We start from the raw sequence: 21,613 nt of genomic DNA on the forward strand, positions 1-21,613 counted from the left end.
TAAATCTTTATAAATAAATAAATAAATAAATAAATAAATAAATAAATAAATAAAGACATGAAGGTCTGAGAATTACAAATCAAAATTTAGTCATGGGATCTTACCAGTTCCCAAACCTGAGTTAGTTTACACATGGTCCCTGACTTAAGATGGTCCAACTTACATTGTTTTTGACTTTATAATGTTGCAAATGTGATACACATTCAATAGAAACCTTACTTAGAATTGTAATCTTTACCTGGGCTAGTGATTTGTAGTATGATACTCTTTCATGAAGCTGGGCAGCAAGCCGCAGCTCCGTCAGCCACGAAGTCACGAGGGTAAACAACAAACAACACTTAAAACCATTCTGTGCCTGGGCAACCTCCTGATTGTCACTATTAGTACAGTAGTCGATAAATCACATGAGTTATTTAACACTTTATTATAAAATAGGTTTTGTGTTAGATGATTTTGCCCAACTGTAGGCTAATGTTGATTTCTGAGCACACTTAAGGTAGGCTAAGCTAAACTCTGATGTTTGGCAGGTTGGGTGTATTAAATGCATCTTTGACTTAGATTGATCATAAATCCAGGAAGATCTGTATTTACCCCATAGTCCCTTAAATGAAGAGAAAGGTGATTGCCTTTAAAGAAGGATTGTGCAATAGCAACATCTATTAACACTGTACATCTGCCTTTTAGCTTCTCTATACTCTATATTTCTGACCATTTCTAAATAAAAGGGCAGGGGGGAGGGGTAAATGCCCAGATCTTTCACTCGTTATTGAATACTGTGTCTGGGCTAGTATTAATCCCCGTGGATTCCAAATACCACTAAGAAACACTGATCTGAGTGAACATTATGGGGGTAAGGTGATGAATGAGATGTTGTTCTGAGCCCATATTACAATTGGCACAGTAATGCCTTCTTCATCCTAGCTTTTGATTCTTTCACCAGGTCATTGGTATATAGTTGGAAGATTTACCTTGCACCTGGAAGAAACCTCTGTCTCTGAGGCCCATGAGGTAAATTTTGTAAAACTATAGTAATGGCCAAATTAAAGTATCTCCATCCTACCAAAAGAGTAAGCACAAATCTTTATGGTATCTGTGGGGGAATGAAGAAATTAGTGCCACCATAAAAAATATGGAGGAATAAAGAGTGGAGGTTATGACCTTTAAATGACTTGTTTAGTCTGAGTAGAAGACAAACTAATTTTGCCAAACCATGCATTTAATCAGGTGGTGATTACAAACACAGCCAATATGGTCTCTCCACTGATGAAAATCAAAAAATATCTTCACCATTGTTTAGTAATGGTCTAATCGTGACAATCAACTTGTTTAACATCTCAATACACAGAAACCACAGAAAACATTTGTTGCCACCTTGGCAAGAGCGACAATGTACTTTCACCATCTTGTTTCAGCATTCTCTTAAATTTCCTGCTCTACAGCATAATTCAGTCCTCAGGGAACCCTGATCATCTCAATATCCTAAGATGTATCATGCTCGTCGACTACATGAATGGCATCAAACTGAAAGTATTTGATGGAATGGGATTATCATGTACCCCAGACACCTTTGCATGAACCAAGAAATAAAAACCATCAAAATATAGGGGCATCTTTCTTAATGATATTTCTACACTTGATCTTAGCCAAAAGGCCGAGAAGCAATCTTAGTGATATTTCTGATACTCTGGGACAGGTTGGGACATCCCCTCCAAAATGTTTGCTGCATTTTGCAACTCATATCATGTCAACCAAACCCTCTGAAGATAGAATCCAAGAGCCTAAGATTAATTCAAAATGAAGTTTGGTCTATTTTACCTCAGAATTGGAATTCTGTACCTTTGCATATTAAAATATTAGTAATTTAGGGTTTTGTTTGTTTGTTTGTTTTTGGTTAGAATGAGCTTATTCTTTCTTGGGATAAAATATACATTTGTATATATTTAAAAACCTTTAAATTTCAGCATTTGATAGAGTATGCCTAGGGCAGAATTATTTTAGAATAAAAACTTTAAGAATATGTTTATAGAAAAATATGGTAATGCACACTGTTTTGTGAGTGGATAACAAAACTTAAAAAATATTCGCTTTTAATAGAATTTTAATTTTCATACTATGTGTTGATCTCTATCTATCCATTCATCCATCTATCCACCTAACTATCCAATAGATATTTTAGATAAATAAAACAGAAGAACAACAGAAACGTTGTTACGTAAATAATCTAAATACTTTTTTTAAAAGGAAAGATTATCATGTGTAATTCAACTTTTTGAAAGAATGTATTGCATAAAGCACACAAACTCACTAGGAAGCTGGAGGGACTCACTCAGTATCCCTTTTCTAAGTTTAATAATTTAAAAAATTCATGGTTTGCATTTTCATCATTTTATCCACTTTGCAACCTATTTGTTAAGAGTTTTCTACATAATTAACATATTTCCATTGTATTTTCCTATCATTTTCCCCTCCTCCACAGACAGCATTTATCTTCCTGTAAATTACTTTTTTTCCCTCATTTTTTCCCCTTTCAGATGTTTTTATTTTTCTTGACCATGAAAATCCTCACAATTTTACAATGCTTTCCTGTCAACCTCAGTACTATTTGCTGCATTTTACAAGGACCCTAAAGTCCAACTAATTCTAGTATTCTTAAAACTTTTCTTAAAACTTTATATTTGGGGTTTTGTTTTGTTTTGTTTTGTTTTTTAAGTAATCTCTACACCCAACATGGGGCTCAAACTCACAACCCTGAGATCAAGAATCACATACTCCATCAACTGAACCAGCCAGGTGCCCCAAAACTTTATATTTTGACTTTACTATTAAATTACATGTAAAAAAGTACCATTTGAATTTAGACAACTTCTCGCAAGAACAAGGTGCTAGACTTCATAATAATATAATGACTGAGAAAGTGTTTTAAATACTGTATAAACATCCATAAATTTATCATTTAATCACTATCTTCAGCACAAAATCATTATTTACTTTTATAGACCAATCAGCTAGGGTTACCTAATCAATTTCAGTTCCTAGCTTAATGAAAGATTCTCATCTTGAAAAAAATTGCTAGTTTTTCTTCTTGTACTTTAAAATATTTTGAATCTGGACAGTTCAGACTGTGCACTAAAACTGCAATAGATGACTGATGTCAACTTTCTGTGACCATCTCAAGTGACCTCAATGAGAAACCAAAAACAAGAAGAACCGGAAAACCAGTTAAGCAGATGCAGGCCAGTAATATTTTTGAATAATACGATATGATAGAAACAGAATGTATTAAGATGACATAAGGCTCTTTCACATGCCTACGTGGAAATCAGTAAACCTTAACTTCTGCAACCAAACGAATTGTACCTTGGGACGCACGCTATACAATGGAGAACTGCTTGCAAGGATGGATACCCTTTTCCCTTTTTGCATATAATCCTCTTTAAACTGACATGCTTTGGAGGAGTTCTTCAGAGCAATTTAAAGTACTGTCTCCTGGGCTATAGTCCTCATTAAGACACTGAATAAAACATGTATTAATCTATTTTAGGTTGGCTTTTTTTTTAGTCAACAACACACTGTGTTGATGTCACAGAAAATAAATCGGAAAATGCCAAAATAAATTACAAATCTGAAATGAATCTATTACGAAAGAAATGCATTTCTCAAAAAACCCTCCTTAAAAAAGATTGATACCAAAGTTAAAATCTGCTGAAATTTTATATAAAAAACAATACAGCACAAATAATTTGCTTCAATTTACTGCTTAAAAATATTCAAATATTAAAAAGTAACTACTACAGCCCATTTTCCATAATGTTGGTACTTGATAAATATGCAGCAATTGTGACATTAAATATAAGACATCTTAAGAGCTACTTGAAGTTAAAAATTTTTGTGAAAATTGAGACTTAGTTTGTCTGGAATGGTCAGATACTAAGAAAAATCTCTTCTTATTTTGATTTTCTTTTTTTTATGTTTGCAAAGCTTTTACAGTATGTGTATCCTGAGAACTTGGAAAAAGTAGCAACCAAAATGTCTGCTCCAAATACAAATGTTTATTTTATATGATAGCTGTGCCTTGAACAGCTGGATGAAAATTATCCTTTCATGGTATTTAAGGTATTTATACATCAAAAAGCACACTTTGCAGTCTGAACAGACTAGCAAGTCAAAGACAACTAGAGCAAATATTTTTTAAGTATATCATTTTAAAAGTGTACAGTCATTTCCTATACCTAGCTCATCAGAGAAATATCATTCAAGTAAGTTGAGGTTATGCAAGCTAGAAATTGTTCTCCCTGAGGAATACAACTCAGTGATTGTTCAATATGTTTTCAATATATTAATGGAAGACTCATACACGGAACCAAGTAAAGTTGAAAGATGTTGCATGAGAAGCTTGAAATCACATGTTATAAAACCAGTATTTTTCTGATCTGGGAAGGCAGTTCACATTTACTGAACACTTGTGACTAGGTACTATGATAGAATATAAACATATACCAGTATCAACAGCAGCTGAGTCTAGAGTGAAGGAAAACTTAATTTTCACTATTCCCATCCAGCTCTTTAACACTTTTATTAGTTCTACCTTAGGTTAGGGAGCAAATGGAGAAAAATATAAAGGATTCACTTAGGGAAATGGCATATATGTGTGCAATGTTTTCTCTCATGGAATAAAAAAAGTGGACATCTATTCAACATGGATAAGAATCTCTAGAGTATTTAGAATGATTCTTAGTGAATTACTCAATTACTTTCATATCATCCAGGCTGCTCTTGAATATTTCCCTTGGTTTAATCAATCAGAAGAAACTATGAACTCAACTGTATGCATTTTCTTATTCTCAAGAGGTAATGATTTGATTTACCTGACACATTCAATATAATTCAAATTATTTTGGCCGAGATGTGGTTACCAATAGCATTCTCTTGTCAACCCAGTCATTCTACAATCTACAAACTTATACTAATGTATGTCCAATTCGATTCAGTCAAACATATCCTATTTCATTGTGAATACGCTGGCAAGAATGTCCTCACTGAAAAAAATTCCAGCTGAGGTACTAAAAAGTGTGACAAGTTTATGCCCATGGACTGAGAGCTGTGGCCAGGGAATAGAAGGAAGTTACATTTAATGTCTCATCCTACCCACACACCTGTTGTCGACAAAAACAAGTCATAAATTGCCCATGGGCTTTGAATGATTTTTGTCACATAATAAGTTGAATTATTAATTTAATCATAGCCTATCTTTGGTTTTCATTTTACCAGAAAAGAAGTCCTCTATATTGATGTACTTGAAATTGCATATCTGAGTGGAAACTAGGGGGGGAATCAGTGCTCAAGCAGAACTGTATTCCCTGCTCCTTAATAATTACTCCCTAGTAATTCCAAGATCTTCATATGGAACATAAATGTGTTTTCATGTATAGTTCAGCTATTCTAACTTTGATAAATGGATTATCAAAGAAAAATTCATTTTGTACATTTTTATAATAATAATAGAAATAATAAGAAAAGCCTATTTCAATGTGCAAAGAAAATTCAGCTGTGATGCCAAACAAACAAATAAACAAGCAAATAGAACCTGCCTGATTATCTGCTAAATTAATGAAATAAACAAAAAAAGATGTAAACAAAACAACAAAATATGTAGATTTGAGCTATCATAATTGCATGTGTGAAATTTGAGGTAAAAATTTTTGCTACAAATGAATTTGAGCCAGAAACGTCTTTTTAATAAAAAAATTCAATTGAAACATATTTTTCTTTCCCTGTCCATGTATGAGTCTGCTAAGAAGGCCTTAGCTTTTATTTGTTTAAAACTAAATAAAGCATTTTGAGATATAGTCTACTTTAAGTCCTAACCTTGTGATTTATGGGAAGATCTCATGCAGTTCAGCCCTCACTTAGCTATGGAGATAATTGACAGAGCTCGGCCTAAGGTACATGATTTGGCTGGACATCACACTTACCTGCTTGATTTGTGGTTACATTTACAGACACATACTGCCGGGCTCCTGGGCTCAAGTCGGACACTCCATTCACTGCCTCAATCTCAAAGGTATAGTTTGTGTGAGCGAGCAGATCCACCATCATGACAGAGGTGTTTTTCAGGCCGATTTGCCGGGGGAGGTACCTGACATGACCGCCACACTCCTCACACACACCTGCATGGGAGTTGCACTTCTTGCATGCAATATAATATGATACATCTTTCCTTCCACCAGTGTCAGCAGGAGGAATCCATTCCAGAAAGACACTAGTTTCATTAACATTTGAGATGGCATTCCGAGGAGCTGAGGGGGGTCCTGGTTTGCAAAGTAAAGTGAGAAAAACATATTTTAAGATGATAAAATTAGGCATTGTTTACTATACAAATCCCTGGTCTGAAGAAAAAAAAATAGATTTGTAATCAATCTTTTAAATAGGGCGAATGCAAGAATTTGTAATAATCTTTGGAAAATCTTGTTATAGTTTTGTTGGGACAATAGCGGGATTTATACCCTATAGAAATAACTTATCTTGGCATTGTTATAACCACTTGTTTAGTTAAAACATATGTTTTGCTTAGTGTACATGTAAAGAATTATGGAGTAAAACTATGTATGTAAAAATGTTAGATAAAAAAATTATATATTCAAAAAGTGGTAAGTCCTTTGACAAGTCCAAGGAAAAATTCTCCTTGGGGATTGAACTGATTACTTCCTTATTGAGATCTGTCCCAGAAACCTAGGAAGTACACATGAAGGATTTACTAAGCAATGAGCACAAGTGAAAATAGGATTTGTCAGTGTGGCTCTTGACTACAAATTCTGCAGCAAGTAAAATAGCCTGAGCTTACCTCAAAATGAATTGCATATCCACAGATAAATCACCAACAGCATTTGAAATCTTCCTCATATGTCAAGAAGAAACTAGAATTTAAGTAGGTGGACATTGCAATGTGTAATGAAACTCACTTACTTTGATACTGTTTTAATACTGTGGCTCTGCAAATTGTGAATTTTACTTAATTGGAAATCAGAAATTTATTTTAAAAATAACTCTCAAAAACACTATAAGAGTAAGAATTAAGGTGTTCAGATCTTGAAGGATCAGCAGAACAAATTTATATATAAATAATAAACAATATCCATTTGTATATTACTTTATTTCTGAAATGAATAATTAGCTTACTAAAGAGAACTAAAATTAATTCCATATCAGTTGTGACAATTGTATACCACTCTGGCGGGGATTGATAAAGGGGGAGGCTTTATGTATGTAGGCATGGGGTATATGGGAAGTCTCTGTGTCTTTCTCTAAATTTTGCTGTGAACCTAAAACTGCTCTAAAAAAAATAAAGTCTTTTAAAAAAGGAATCGCATAATGTCTGTCTCTATAGTTGATTTTCAGGTATTTAGAGTTATAACTTCAATCAGTTGTTAATGTTATATGGTCACATGTTCCTCCCCAAAAAATACATTTATATTTGTTTCAGACTTAATACGTAAAACTTCCTGACAGGGAATAGAATGGACTATGGTGGTCGTTGAATGGTTCATAAGCATAAATTAAGCTAGTTGGAAGGACATATCTTAGTTCTCTTAATATCTGTTGTTTTAAATATAGAGATTAATATTAATTTCTACCTAACATTTATTAAGCCATGGCTGTTGAAATTTAAAAGTGATAAAAAATCCACCTGGTATTTACAAATTGCCATTTAAATTAAAGGACCCCATAACCTAAGAGTTGCCATTTTTGGCAAAATAATCCCCAGTTCAACTATATTTCTGATTGAACCCTGTGAATCTTCCATACATACAACCTCACACACTTCAATATAAAGCAGTTACTTAAGATGGAAATACACAAGTATTATTTTTTTACTGTAAACTTTAGCTTATTTAATAGTGGAAAGTTATGGAGAAAATGTCATTTGAGATCAAAATATTACAGGTTTACTTCTGAGAAAAAGGTAAAATATACTTGAAATATGTCTAGTTCAGGAAGACATCAAACTTTTTTCTTCCTGACATCTGAAATATAACCAAATTAACATCTTTTCTCTAAATTTGTAAAAATGAAAAAAAAAATCAGAGTCTGACTCTTCCTTTTCTTCTGACTCTCTACTAACAGCCCCTCAAACATTTGAGGGGGAAGTATATGTCTTTAAATGTCAAAATAAAACTCAAATTCAAGTGAAGTCCTAAAGTAGAAGTAAAAAGTAGAGGCTCAGATTGACATGCACTTAAAAAATAACCTAATGAAATTCCACTGCCTTGCTGAGATGTGATATATGAACCAAAACAGAGCTAGGAGAAGCACCCCTCATTGAGGCAGATTCACCAGAATCTTTTTTTCTTTTCCTGTAAGTTTATAACATTCTATTTTCCAGATTTATATATTTATAATATATACATTATATATTATATAAACATATGTTATATATTTATATATTTATACATATATACATCAAAATTATTAAAAGCAGTTGGAACCATAAATTTAATTCCAAAGAGCCAACGGAAAGCAAAATTCCAGACTTTCATGTGAACATGTGAACATCAATCAAGCCATCCATGCAAGGGGATCATATGCAGTATTTGTGGTGCTACGAATGCAACTAAAAACGGAACACACACACCCGCAGATTATATATTAGAAAGATCTTCTACACAAGTCCCAGTAGTGTTTTCGACAAATGCATACAAATTCTTTTGAAACACAGTATTAGAAATTCACACACCTGGAAACAGAAAATTTGAAACCGCAAGTCCTGTAAGAGGACTAAGCAGTCCCTGCCACCAGAGCACAGTCTTTCCCTCACCCCAAACCTAATGAACTTACAGAAAGGGAGACTCACTTTTACGCTGAAAAAGAGAAAGATCATGGCTGGACCACTTAAAGAAAATAACTATTAGAAAATAAATGAAATTTAAAAGATAATTCAAGATATGGTTTTCTCTCCCTAATTTACCACTTTATTGTCTGGCCACATTTCCTTTTTACTCTCTGGGCATTCTTTTGCTCTGATAATTAAAATAATCTCAACTGTAACCAAAACGTATCACATGCAATCATAGTTTATGTCTCCTCTACTCAAATGCATCCTCCCAAAAGTGTATATAATAATGTCATTTTACTTATTTGAAAAAGAAGTGTTTATAATTAGTAATCATCTAACCCATAAAATGATCAGTCTTGTGATAAAAGAATGATCTTTAGCAATGTACAGCTAATTAATATCAATGATTTGAGAAATTATGAAAATATGTCTCACTGACACTATGAAATTCAGATGCTGAAATTCAGATAAAACTTAAGTTTGTTGTTATTTGATTAAAGGAATTGTATGTCTGTTTATATTTCATACTAGAATGAATACTAGATTTCAAAAATTTTGGTCATCATCTTTTAGAGCAACTGCAGCTGCTAGGATCAAAAATAATAAAACAAAGCAAGGTCATGGATACTGAATCTTATAGGGAGAGGAGATACACTTTCTTCCCTTCCATTTTGAGTTTTTGTTTGATTTGCCATAGAGACTGTGAATGTGGACAACTTATGAAAGTATTTTTATCAAGCAAACAAATACATAAATGCATTTCCTTCTCAGAAATATGTGGAACACTAGAAAAACAAAAACACCCAAAAACATTGATGGATGCGGATGCTTCCACTGCAAATGTTGGAATTAAATGTTTACTCTTCATCATTCTAATTATATGATTATGGGATCATATAATTAATAATAGTTAAGGACACTCCCTTATAAGAAATATGACAACTGCTTAGAAGTCCTAGCTAAAGGTTTAGTTTTCTATTTGACTCCTAAATCTGATTTGCCAACCCCCAGTACTCCATGCTCTTGAAGTGTTTCCTGTCTTCTTTCATAAATGACCTTCTAACTGGCCTTTGTCATTTTGTGGGGCAAATTAGGTAAAAAAAAAAAAAAAAAAAAAAAGGCAAAAGTACTGTTTATTACATGTTTATGTGATCAAAAGCCTGGCTCGGGAGAAGACGAAGAATGAAAAAAAAGTTTACAGTGAAAAGGAAAATGGGTTTATCAGAGTCATGTTTAGCTGTCATGAACATTAAAAGAAATTACAAAATAAAAGAAAAAATTCTTTATCTGTCTCCGATGTTGAATTTGAAATTAGGGAAAATGAAAGCTTCTAACAATGAGTAATAAAAGAGACTCCAACTTTTCAATGCTTACTTAAGAAAATCAAAATCTGGTTTAAAAAACTATTTTGGAAGATTAAACATTATGCCTGTTTTAGGGGAAATGGTAATAGGATGTAACAGGCTCTCCATCAGGTTCTTTCTTCAAAGTGGTGAAAGTTAGCATCACCAAATATTGGTTGGGTTCCTTACTTGTGCATGCCATTGTGGGTGGATCAGACTCCCTCCTGAAATAATCCTTTTCACAGACACAAGAGGTTGAAGCTTCCTCATGGGTATAACTGTGAGGTGGACATTTGCTGCAGCTCTGGTTGTGAGGTGAGGCTTTGAAGAACCCAGGTCTGCACACTGTCAAAAGAAATAAGAGACTAAGCTTTTCCCTGGAACAGATGCATTGTTTGCTTTGTGAATAATGTCATTATTTTGACTACTATACACAGATTACATATAACACAATATTGCCATTAATTTCAAAAATGTTTCATAAGCTTCTGAATCATAAATGCCAGGCTATCATTCAGATAATCAAATATTTAAGTATTTAAATTAAACATGTCTGGACTGTGTGTATTTTAGTGATTTTTATGTTGTGGGAGCTTATAAGAAATTATATTATAAAAGGTAAATACTTATATGTATTTAAAACTGAAGTAGTGCTTTGAGTGTAATTTTCATTTATGGTGTTATTAACACAACTTTTGTTGAAGAAATAATAATTTTTCCCTATGCTCATAGAATGGTAGGGTACATAGTAGGTGCTCAAAATTTTGTTATTGAATTAATTAATTAATTGGTAGGTGTTAAAAGCTTCACAAATTTTGTTGGATTTGGAAGAATGCATGGAGGAGCTGGTGTATCATTCACATTATATTGATTTCAGGGGGAGTCAGATGTTAGGCATTTATTTTACATTTTATTCCATTTTAGAACTTTTATTTGACTCAACAAGCATCTATTCTAATATCATTCATACTTATACTGTACATATTGTAATGATCCATAAACGGTAGAAACTGTGTCTTGTTCAATTTTGCATTCATAATATTTATCACAGTGTTTGACCACAGTAGGTGATCATAAATTATCATGTAATGCATAAATGAATGAATGACATGGCATGAAGATTGTAACTGAACTATTCAGAATCACATACAGAATATGTTCTCTGGATATTTTTGTTAACATTTCTGTTAGTGGTCAAGTAAGTGCTAACAAAATAAATCTTTTTATGATGCTCATTCCCTAATCTTTTGTATCTTTCTTTCTTCTCAATGGCTAGTAAAGCCAAACTTTCATTCCAGTTTCTCTCTATGGGCCAATCAAAGACACCAAACCATTGGTTTGATTACTTTTTAGGGTTTAGATTACATAAAACTAATCAGCCATATATATTTTTTTCTATTTTCAAAACTCAGTACATACACTTAAGAACATTTATTCAAGGGCGCCTGGGTGGCTCAGTTGGTTAAGCAACTGCCTTCGGCTCAGGTCATGATCCTGGAGTCCTGGGATCGAGTCCCGCATCGGGCTCCCTGCTCGGCAGGGAGTCTGCTTCTCCCTCTGACCCTCCTCCCTCCCATGCTCTCTGTCTCTCATTCTCTCTCTCTCAAATAAATAAATAAATCTTTTTTTTAAAAAAAAAAAGAACATTTATTCAAGCATCAGTGGAAATTTGCTAAAGTTCAAAGGTGAACTTGTATTTCAACAGAAATTTTTGATAGACATAATGAATTTGGGCTAATTTTCATGTGCTATAAATGATTTGGGGTTTTAGTAATCCATGCAAAGGCTTTCTGCCGTCACCATGAATAATCAGGAATTGACAAAAATGAGAAGGTACTTTTTCAGTAGATCTAATTATAGTGATAGCAAAGCCTTAATGTTCTTATAAATTCAGAGAGAATGTGAAGGTATTTGAAAGATAAGAAGAGCTTTTTGATAGTATTAGGGACATTCTTGTAGCTAAATGATTAGGAAAAGATTTAAAATATTATTTTTCTTATAATAGGATTGCTGTAGCACCCAATACCATTCTTAGCTAAGTTATACATTTTTTCTTCTTTTATCCTCTTCAGTAAAACCATTCTCACTTTAAACACTATTTACTTTCAAAGACATGAAGTGTCAATCCACAATTCTGCATATTTGGAATTCAATGATCATTTATGAAACAAAAGTCAGCTCTTTTCTTTTATTTAATGCCTTTTAACCTAAAAACTTATTTTGATATCATATGTAACACTTATTAACCCTCCATGGAAACTTTGGAAGCAGAAAGTAATATAAATGTAAGTAAAAGTAGATAAATGTATCTTTCTGGTCAGGAGTTCAACAAAACGCTTTCAGCAGGTGTAGTGGGCCAGAAATTTTGCTCAGTACTAGATTACAGAGGTAAACAAGATAGACATGGCTCTGCTTTTATGAATCTTAAAAGTACTGCATGAATAATTATAAATATTTCTACGCTAGAAAAAAGAAAGAGCATGGAAGTGAACACTGACACCTAATTTAGACTGGGATGTCAAAAAAAGACTTCCTTAGGAAGCTGAGTCTCTGCTGATATGTTAAAAAAAATTAAAAAGGAAAGTTATCCAATTTACATTAGGGGGGCATTAGAGTGCATTAAACTGCATTAGAGGGGCAAAATCCTTGCAAAGGACCAAAATATGTGAACAAATAAGGAGATAGAGGAAACTAAAGAATTGATAAGGGTGATCGTAAAATTTTAAAGTGGCAGAGATAAAGTTAGACAGGGAAAAGGACACCGGGACACACTTCATAGTTTTTATTATTTGAGGTCATTACAAAATTTTAAGCAGGGAAATACTGAGATGACAATGATGTTTGAGAGATCATTGTGTAGCAGTGTGGGTAATGGGCTGGAGAGGAGCAGGGATGGAGGCAATTGTTCCTTTTGCTTCTGTTGCACTGGTGCAGGAAAAGACTCTTGTTCCAATGGTGATAGATGAGAGTAGGTGAATTCAGGAGATCCGCCTGAGTTAAAATCAACGAGGTTTCATGATATATTTAATGGGTTAGATGTGAGAGTGAGAAATCCTAAGACTGACTCTAAGGTGTTTGGCTTTCACTGCCCAGGAGCTACGGGAGCCATTTTCCTCAGAGAATGCTTGATATGAAATGTGTTTGGGGGAAGATAATGATTAGTTTAAAGTGTTATTTAATTTGAGGTGGCAAAAGAAATCCAAATAGAGATATAGAGGAAAGCAGTAGACTCAATGTTATCTAAGAAAAAATATATATATGTATATATACATGTAAAAGTAATTATTCATTGCCTTCAAATCATGGCCCCAAATCCAAATGGGACATACAATGCTGCTAGACAATCTTAGTATTATTCCTTAGTTAACTTTAGTTTTCAGCATCAACATGATTATTTTGTAGCTTCTCCTCTCTCTTCTTACTCCTTAGAAGCTCTGCTCTTTTGTGATTCCTAGCTGGTTACATTTGTCTCTGTGCTGAGAAAATAGAAGTCATTAGAGGAACTTGCTTATTTTCCTACCACCAAATCTCCAAACCTATAGCACTTGTAGCCACCCTCTCTACCTTTCTTCCCATTAAAATGCACAGATGTTTTTGATTCTATCAAAGGAAGATATCTTTACTTTAATTAGGAACCTCATCTCTATTCTCTGAGGGTAATATTTCAAATATCCTTTCTACATGCTCAGACTCTCTCAATCTCTTTCTTCAATCTCTGCTCTGTCTGTCTGTCTGTCTCTCTTTCTCGCCTAGTCATTCACATGAGCCCAATACAATTTTTCAGAACTTTTCAATGTAAACAAAGTGAAACAAAACAAAACAAATAATAACAACAATAAAATATCAATCTCACTTGATCTCAATTTTCCCTGTAGCTACCCCACAGTTTTGTTCCCCTCCAAAACACAATTTCTAAAATTACTTTTCCATACATTCATCCCTAGTTCCTATTTTAAATTATACATTGGCACAGTCCACTCCCCTGAAACTTTTCCTGTTAAGATTGCAGTCATTTTGTTTCCATACTTCTTAACAGCATTTGATCATGTCCATTTTGGGAAGCCCTAATTAATTTTACTACAAAATGCTAGCATAGCCTGCAAGTTTCCACACAATATCTAACAAATCCTTCAAATGTGGTCCCCTCCTACACTCACTATCTCCATCTGTACTAAACTACTTATAATTTCCAGCATTTGAGAAACTCCTTTATCTGCTTCTGAATATTGCAGGAAAAGCATTCCAGCCAAAATACAAGAAGTGTAAGTTAAGGGGAAAAAAATTGTAGTCCCTGATAAGGAATTTGGATTTAATCTGAATGCATTTGGAAAACACTGAGTATTTATTTTTTGAGGGCACTCCTTTTGTCAAGCACTGTGGCTAGGAATATTTATATTGTGGCCAGAAAATAAAAATTGTACTTGACACCCTAAAGCTACAACATATTTGGGGAGATAGAAAATAAAGAGTAATAATCAAAAGAAGCAAAATTGACCTTTTTGCATTTTAATCATGGCAACGTTTAACAAATAATTATCTAGATGAGTAGTAAGATTTCTTTAAACTCAAACTTGATATGTTTCATTTAAACATAAAGGAAGCTTTTGGAGTAAAGTTGTTTCAAAATGACAATTGTACATTACCTAAAAATTATTTAGAAAATATTATGCAAGTCCATTTAAGTTGAACAAGGAGTTGGAGACAAAAACTGCATCCTATGTTGACATGTTTCATTAGTCTGATTTGGAGGGAAGGAAACTATTTTTTTTTTGAAGGAAAATGTTTTTAATAATTCCTATTCTGTCCACGCTTCAAAGATTCTTTTTAAGAGCCTTTTTATGATGTTTATGATGATCTCCATTGCTACATATTCTTTCCTTACACACCTTTAAGACTAGAAACTATTTATTAAACATCTGTCTTGTGACATATAGTATAAATTTTGTCATAATTTTATGTGTATGAATTTTCACCTGCTTTATATAGAGTTGGGAAACTATATAAACATTCTAGAGAATGGAAGCGGTTCATTTGATTTTCATCATACATTACATAGCATAATTTGTTGTACTGAGTACATATTCATCAGTATTTATTGTGTAAATAGTATAATGTGTCCTTCTCAGAGTGTAAATGATATAGCAGAACTTAATAAAAGCTGATGAAGCTAAATTATTTAAATATTGAGTCTTGGAAAGTAAATAATAATATGTCCTACATCTACGCTGGCTACCTTAGAGGTTTTGCAAAAACTACCAACATTGCAGCTCTCATATTTATCACTTAGAAAACAAGGATGTTAATTAAATCTATTAAAATAGTTGTAAAAATCTAAACAGAAAAAGCATATCATCAGTATATGAATTTCAATTGTCAAATTTGTGAAAAGGTATTGCCTAATCTAATTAGAAAATCTTAAAAAGTTCTCAAAATTACCAAAATTGGTTAACCTCATAATTTAGGGTTTTTCCTATAAATTTTTATAATCAATTAAATTACTTTTAATCTGTCCAAAATATTTTAGCCTTAAAGATCCATCACCCTTGGGATACCTAAGTGAATTCATTTTACAGTTCAAAATCCAGAAGCATAGTCACCAAGAAAAAAAAAATGTAGAAAATACTGTTTTAGTAATTTAGAATACTATCATTGTCCCCACTACAATTAAAATATACAGATCATTTTAAAACATATATATATATATATATACATATATATACATTTCTATATATATACATTTCTATATATGTACAGACTGTTTTTGTCTATTTTGTTTAAGATATAATTAATCTTCAAAAATGTTATTGGATTTATCCAGTTATGCTTTATTAGGAATGACAATCACTATGACAAGATTTTTACCATAGTTCTATTATATGTGAATTATCAAAGGATATAAAAAAAGTCAAATTTACTTTTTAAACAGATCTTTCAAAATGAAGTGGCCACAGGATAGTTTAGCCCAAATTTAAAAAAAGATGTGTTTATTAAGAAAAATAACATATCACAACATGCTTCAAGGAAATTACAAAATAATTTAATACTTACACCAAAACTTAAAAATGAAAGCAGATCTTTATACTTAAAATGTATGCTCAGTATAAAAAAATAGGTAATGAGTTTAAACAATGATACATTAAAATAGATCTTAAAGTAGGAACTCTAAAATTTAGCAACATCTCTTGAATGCTTACACATAGAAATAGGACAAAAAGCCTACTCAAGAATCTAAAATTCCTGGCTAGTTTTAATATAACTTTAAATGGTAGAAAGTAATAAGGCTGATTTTAATATTAGAAAATAATATCAGAGAAGAAAATAATACTATTTTTTTAATTATTTGTATTTTAATCTCACTATAGTTAACATACAGTGTTATATTAGTCTCAGGTGTACAATATAATGATTCAACACATCTATACATTACTCAGTGCTCATCATGATAAGCTTACTCTTAATCCCCATCACCTATTTCACCCATCCCCCACCACCTCCCCTCTGATAGCTTTATTTTAAATGATCACCCTCAGTTAAAGTTTTTTTTTTTACTTGAAGCATACTTCAGAATACATGGTTCTAAAAGATATTCAAGAAAAATAGAATACACATTTTCTTTGAGTATACACTGAAAAATTCCCTGGTTAAATCACATAAAAACAGACATAACAAATACCACAAGTTTAAGAAAACTGAAATCATACCAAGTATATTTTCTAACCACAATGATACAAAACTAAAGATCAACAATAAAACAAAGCTGGAAATCTACAATGTAAATATTAAATATTTAATATGCAAATATTAAACAATGCACTACTGCACAACCAATAGGCCAAATAAGAAATCAAATGGCAAATCAAAATATGTCTCAAAACAAAAGAAAAAAATGTAATATTCCAAAACCTATGGGATGCGGCAAAAACAAATTTTAGAGTGAAATTTATGCTATAATGCTCATATTAAGAGAAAAAAGTTTCAAATAAACAACTTCACATTACACTACAAGGAACTAGAAAAAGAAGAGACTTACCTGAAATTTAGTAGATGAAGGAAATAACAAAGAAAAATCAGAAATAAATAGAGACAAGAATAAACAATAACAGAATATTAAAAATAATAATTAGTTTTTAAAAAATAAATTTGGCAATGCTTTAACTACATTAACTAAGAAAAAAAAGAGAGAAGACTAAAAAACAAAACGAGAAATGGAAGAGAAAACAATACAACAGATAACCACAAAAGTACATAGTATGATAACAGGTTCCTATAAACAATGATATACTAACAAATCAGGTAACTTAGGGGAAAAAAAGCAGATAATTCATAAAAAAGCACAAGATACCACAATTGAATCATGAATCTTGAATCCAAGAAATACGAAATCTTCTTAGACCAAAACAAGCATGAAAGCTGAATTAGGAATCAAAAATCTCTCAGCACAGAAAAGCCCAAGACCACATGGTTTCATTGGTGGATTCTACCAAACATTTAAAAAAAAATGGTTAATGACATTCTTTATCAAAATCTTATAAATAATGGAATACAGGGAACCTATTCAAAATCGTTCCATGAAGTCAGTACTATGATGATATCAAAGCAGGATAAAAATAGTACAAGAACAAAAAATGTCTAGTTTGTCTGATGTAAGTATTGCTACTCTGACTTTTCTTTTGACATCCATTTGCATAATAAATGTTTCTCCACCCCCTCACTTTCAATCCACAGGCGTCTTTAGGTCTAAAATGAGTCTCACAGTGCCTGGGTGGCTCAGTTGGTTAAGCATCCACCTCTTGATTTCAGCTCAGTTCATGATCTTAAGGTCATGAGATCGAGCCCCAAGTCAGGCTCTAAACTGAGTGTGGAGCCTGCCTAAGATTCTCTTTCTCCCTCACCCTCAGCCCTTCCCCTGCTCATGAGTTCACATGCAGGCGCTCCCTCTCTCTCAAAAATAAATAAATAAATAAAATGAGTGTTTCATAGGCAGCATATAGATGGGTCTTGGTTTTATTTTTTTTATTTTATTTTTTTTATCAATTATAATACCCTATGTCTTTTGTTTGGAGCGTTTAGTCCATTTACATTCAAAGTAATTATTGATATATATTTATTGCCATTTTATGACTTGTTTTGTCATTGTTTCTGGAGATTTTCTCAGATCCTTTCTTGTCTTTGTCACTTTTGGTCTCTCCTTTGCATCTCTTCTTCTATTGTGAATGATAGCCTTGCTGGATAGAGTATTCTTGGCTGCAGATTTTTCCCATTCAGCCATATCATGGCACTCCGTTTTGGCTTACCAAGTTTCTGTTGAGAAATCTCCAGCTAGCCTTATGTGTTTTCTCTTATAAATTAAGGACTTCTTTTGTCCTGCTCCTTTTAAGATTTTTTTCTTTATCACTATATTTTGCAAATTTAATTATAATATGTCTTGGTGTTGGCCTGCTTTTTTGATTTTGAGGGCAGTTCTCTGTGCCTCCTGGATCTGGATGTTATTTCTTTCCCCAGATTAGGGAAGTTTTCTGCTATTATTTCTTGAAATAAAATTTCTGCTCCCTTTTCTCTCTCCTCTTTAGGGACTCCTATAATACAAATGTTATTACATTTGATGGAGTCACTGAGTTTCCTAAGTCTATTCTTGTGTTGCATAATTCTTCATTTTCTCTTCTGTTCAGCTTTATTATTTTCCATTATTTTGTCTTTTAGGTAACTAATTCATTCCTCTGCTTCTCACAGTTTGCTGTTCATTGCATCATGCCTGTTTCTAATCTCATTTATTGAATTCTTCATCTCTAACTGAGTCTTTTTTAACTCTTTTATCTCTGTGGTAAGGGTCGCACTGAAGTCTTCTATTTTTTCCTCAAGCCAAGTGAGTATCCTTATGAACGCTGGTTTAAATTCTCCACCAGACACGTTACTTATATCTATTTCACTTAGATCTCTGGCTGTGGCATTATCTTGTTCTTTCATTTGGGATAAATTCCTCTGCCTTGGCATTTTGTTTAAGTCTCTGTCTTCTTCTTTGTGTTAGAAAAACTAGTTATGTCTCCTGCTCTTGAAAGGCTTTATGAGGAGCTCATGTAGTGCCCAGGGCTTGGCACTTCAGGGAGCATCTCTGGTGTGTGCTATGTGCACTCTGCTGTTGTGTTTTGGCTGCTCTATTCTTCAGACCAGTCATCTGCAGAGACTCTCCTTACCCACTGTGGTCAGTCTTTGGTCCCTGACCCAAATGTGACAAGTTTTAACTAGATGTGCTCTGGTCTACTTGTGGAATGAGATCTGACACCCACTCCACCAGAATGGAGGTCTGGCCAAACTCTCTGGTTGGGAGACATGGAGTGGGCAGGGTTTGTGCTGGCCTTCCAGGGGAGGAGCCTGCTGCACTGGGACTGAGGCAAGCTTAACTGAGAAGGGCAGTCTCACCAGAGCACAGGGGGATGGGACTTGGTAGAAGCAAGTTAGCAACCAACCTCAGCACTGTGCTGTCCCCCCTCCACCCAGTCGTGGTGGCTCTGTGTTTATGCTGAAGGGCAGGACAGTGAAATGGTGCTGGCCAGCTTCCTTGTTCTTGGAGAAGTATCTCTGTGAACGTTGCCTCTCAGGGATGCTCTCCTCTCCAAGAAGAGTGAATAATCTCCCCTCTGGGTGCCCCAGGCGTTCTTCAGATGGCTGCTTCCATACTGTCTGCTGGGTTGTTTGCCTGTCTTCTCTCCAGGGCCATCTTGCTCTATCCCAGCCAAGTCCACTGACCTTTAAAATTCTAGGTTTTAAGTCCCACTGTTTGTGAAAACTCATGAAATTCAGCCACTTTTGTTTTCCAAGCCAATGATTGTGGGAAAGCATTCTCTTTGCTCATTCTTCTTGTGTGCTCCTCTCTGCCTGCCCTTCTCCATGACCACAGCTCTCTCCTCTCTGCAGAAGCTGTGATCTATTTCTCCTGTAACCCATGTCTCCACACTTCCTACCTTCTTCAATGACACATGACCCCTTCTCTCCCTTTAGTTATGGAATTTGTTCTGTCAGTCTTCTGGCAGATTTCTGGAGTATTTAGGATGATTTGATAGCTATCTAGTTGTGTTTGTGGGCTGAGAGGAGCTTAGGGTCCTCCTACTCTGCTGCCATCTTAAGGACTTTGTCCAGACCAAAACTACTATTGATAAATACATTAAACCTCTATCTCTATTTATATTTACATTTATAATTTAGGCTTGCCAAATATTGATAGAAGCCCCAATAAGTCATACAATATTTATAAATGAAGAGTAAAATTAATTGCTACTTATCCTTTATATATTCATTTGTTCAATATATGTAATTAGCCAGGCTTATGTGTCATGAACTGTACTGGACACTGGACATGCATATATAATTAAAACTTATTCATTGCTATTACCCCATTAAATAACTCAGTCATGTGTAGCAATTGCTTATACGTTGTCTGGCACATATTTAGATTTCATTAATTGTTTAATGTTGTTTAATATTAATACACACATTCAAAAAAAACATTCAAAATGACAATTTAAAAATAGCATCGTGTGTGTGCATGTGTGTGTCTTATGTGTGTACAGAGACCAAAAATCAAGGTCCCTCAGTAAAAGACTAAACATATATAATACAATTCCATCCAATTAAAAATAAAATACAGATATGTAATTTTAGAAACTGTTGAGGATTATATTACTTTAACATTTTAATGTTTCTACATCTGTATCTTTTATACAAAATACATTCTATATTTTATAAAAATGCTGTATCATGTAGTGTCAATGATCAGTTGTAATACTAACCTCCCTCCCATAGTTCAGATAAGAAATTATCACCTTCCCTAAAGTTCAGAACAGAGCAGAATATCCTTAAATTCAGTAAAAATGTATTATGTACCAATATCTCCTCCTGCTTTACTTCTAAGATTAGAACTTAAATATTTCATAACTAATAGCTAGCAAATTTAGAAAATACTCAAATTTTAAAACATACTGAAGAAAATATGTATCAATATAACCAATTTATGATATAAGCTGGGATGGAATCTTTGTCTTGCTCAAGTAAGGCATATTAATTCAATTATATTTAATTCACAATTATTAATTGACGAGTGATATGTCTCATAAGATAAGATAGTTAAACTAAACTAATTTTAGTTTCACAAGTTTAAATACCAAGAGTCTTGCAGAGTATTCTTAGAAAACATTCTACAATGATACGATGATATATTTCTCCACCTCGGCAACATGGACATGCTTAAGATATAGTAACTAAAACATGAGGCTCCTTGTGGTTTGGAATGGACTGACACTTGACCCCTGAACTGTGGACAGTTGTAAATCCTAATATTTCCTCTTTATTTATCTACTTGAATATCCATTAAAAGGAAGATACATAATTTCAGCAATTCTTGAAAGACTTCTACCACCTATCTATATAAGGATGAATATTTAATGGA

General features: G+C 33.3%; 1 protein-coding gene and 1 pseudogene across 15 annotated transcripts in view; both read right to left on the reverse strand.

The window, feature by feature from the left end:
* The window catches only part of EPHA5 (EPH receptor A5), a 343,456-nt gene that overhangs the window by 159,328 nt on the left and 162,515 nt on the right, over positions 1-21,613 (reverse strand). For 7 of the 15 annotated variants that reach the window (XM_078068724.1, XM_078068722.1, XM_078068723.1 and 4 more), the window contains exons 4-5: positions 10,363-10,518; positions 5,973-6,308 (exon numbers count right to left, since the gene is read on the reverse strand). The exons of 4 other annotated variants lie outside the window; for them this stretch is intronic. In XM_078068724.1, coding sequence (XP_077924850.1) covers positions 5,973-6,308; positions 10,363-10,518 — 492 coding nt within the window. The remainder of the gene's footprint in view (positions 1-5,972; positions 6,309-10,362; positions 10,519-21,613) is intronic. 4 more of the 15 variants (XM_078068728.1, XM_078068727.1, XM_078068729.1 and 1 more) reach the window with 2 other exon arrangements.
* LOC118542883 (U2 spliceosomal RNA) lies at positions 1,526-1,663 on the reverse strand (annotated as a pseudogene).

Source organism: Halichoerus grypus, chromosome 3 (genome assembly GCF_964656455.1).
Source record: "Halichoerus grypus chromosome 3, mHalGry1.hap1.1, whole genome shotgun sequence".
Lineage (NCBI taxonomy): Eukaryota > Metazoa > Chordata > Mammalia > Carnivora > Phocidae > Halichoerus > Halichoerus grypus.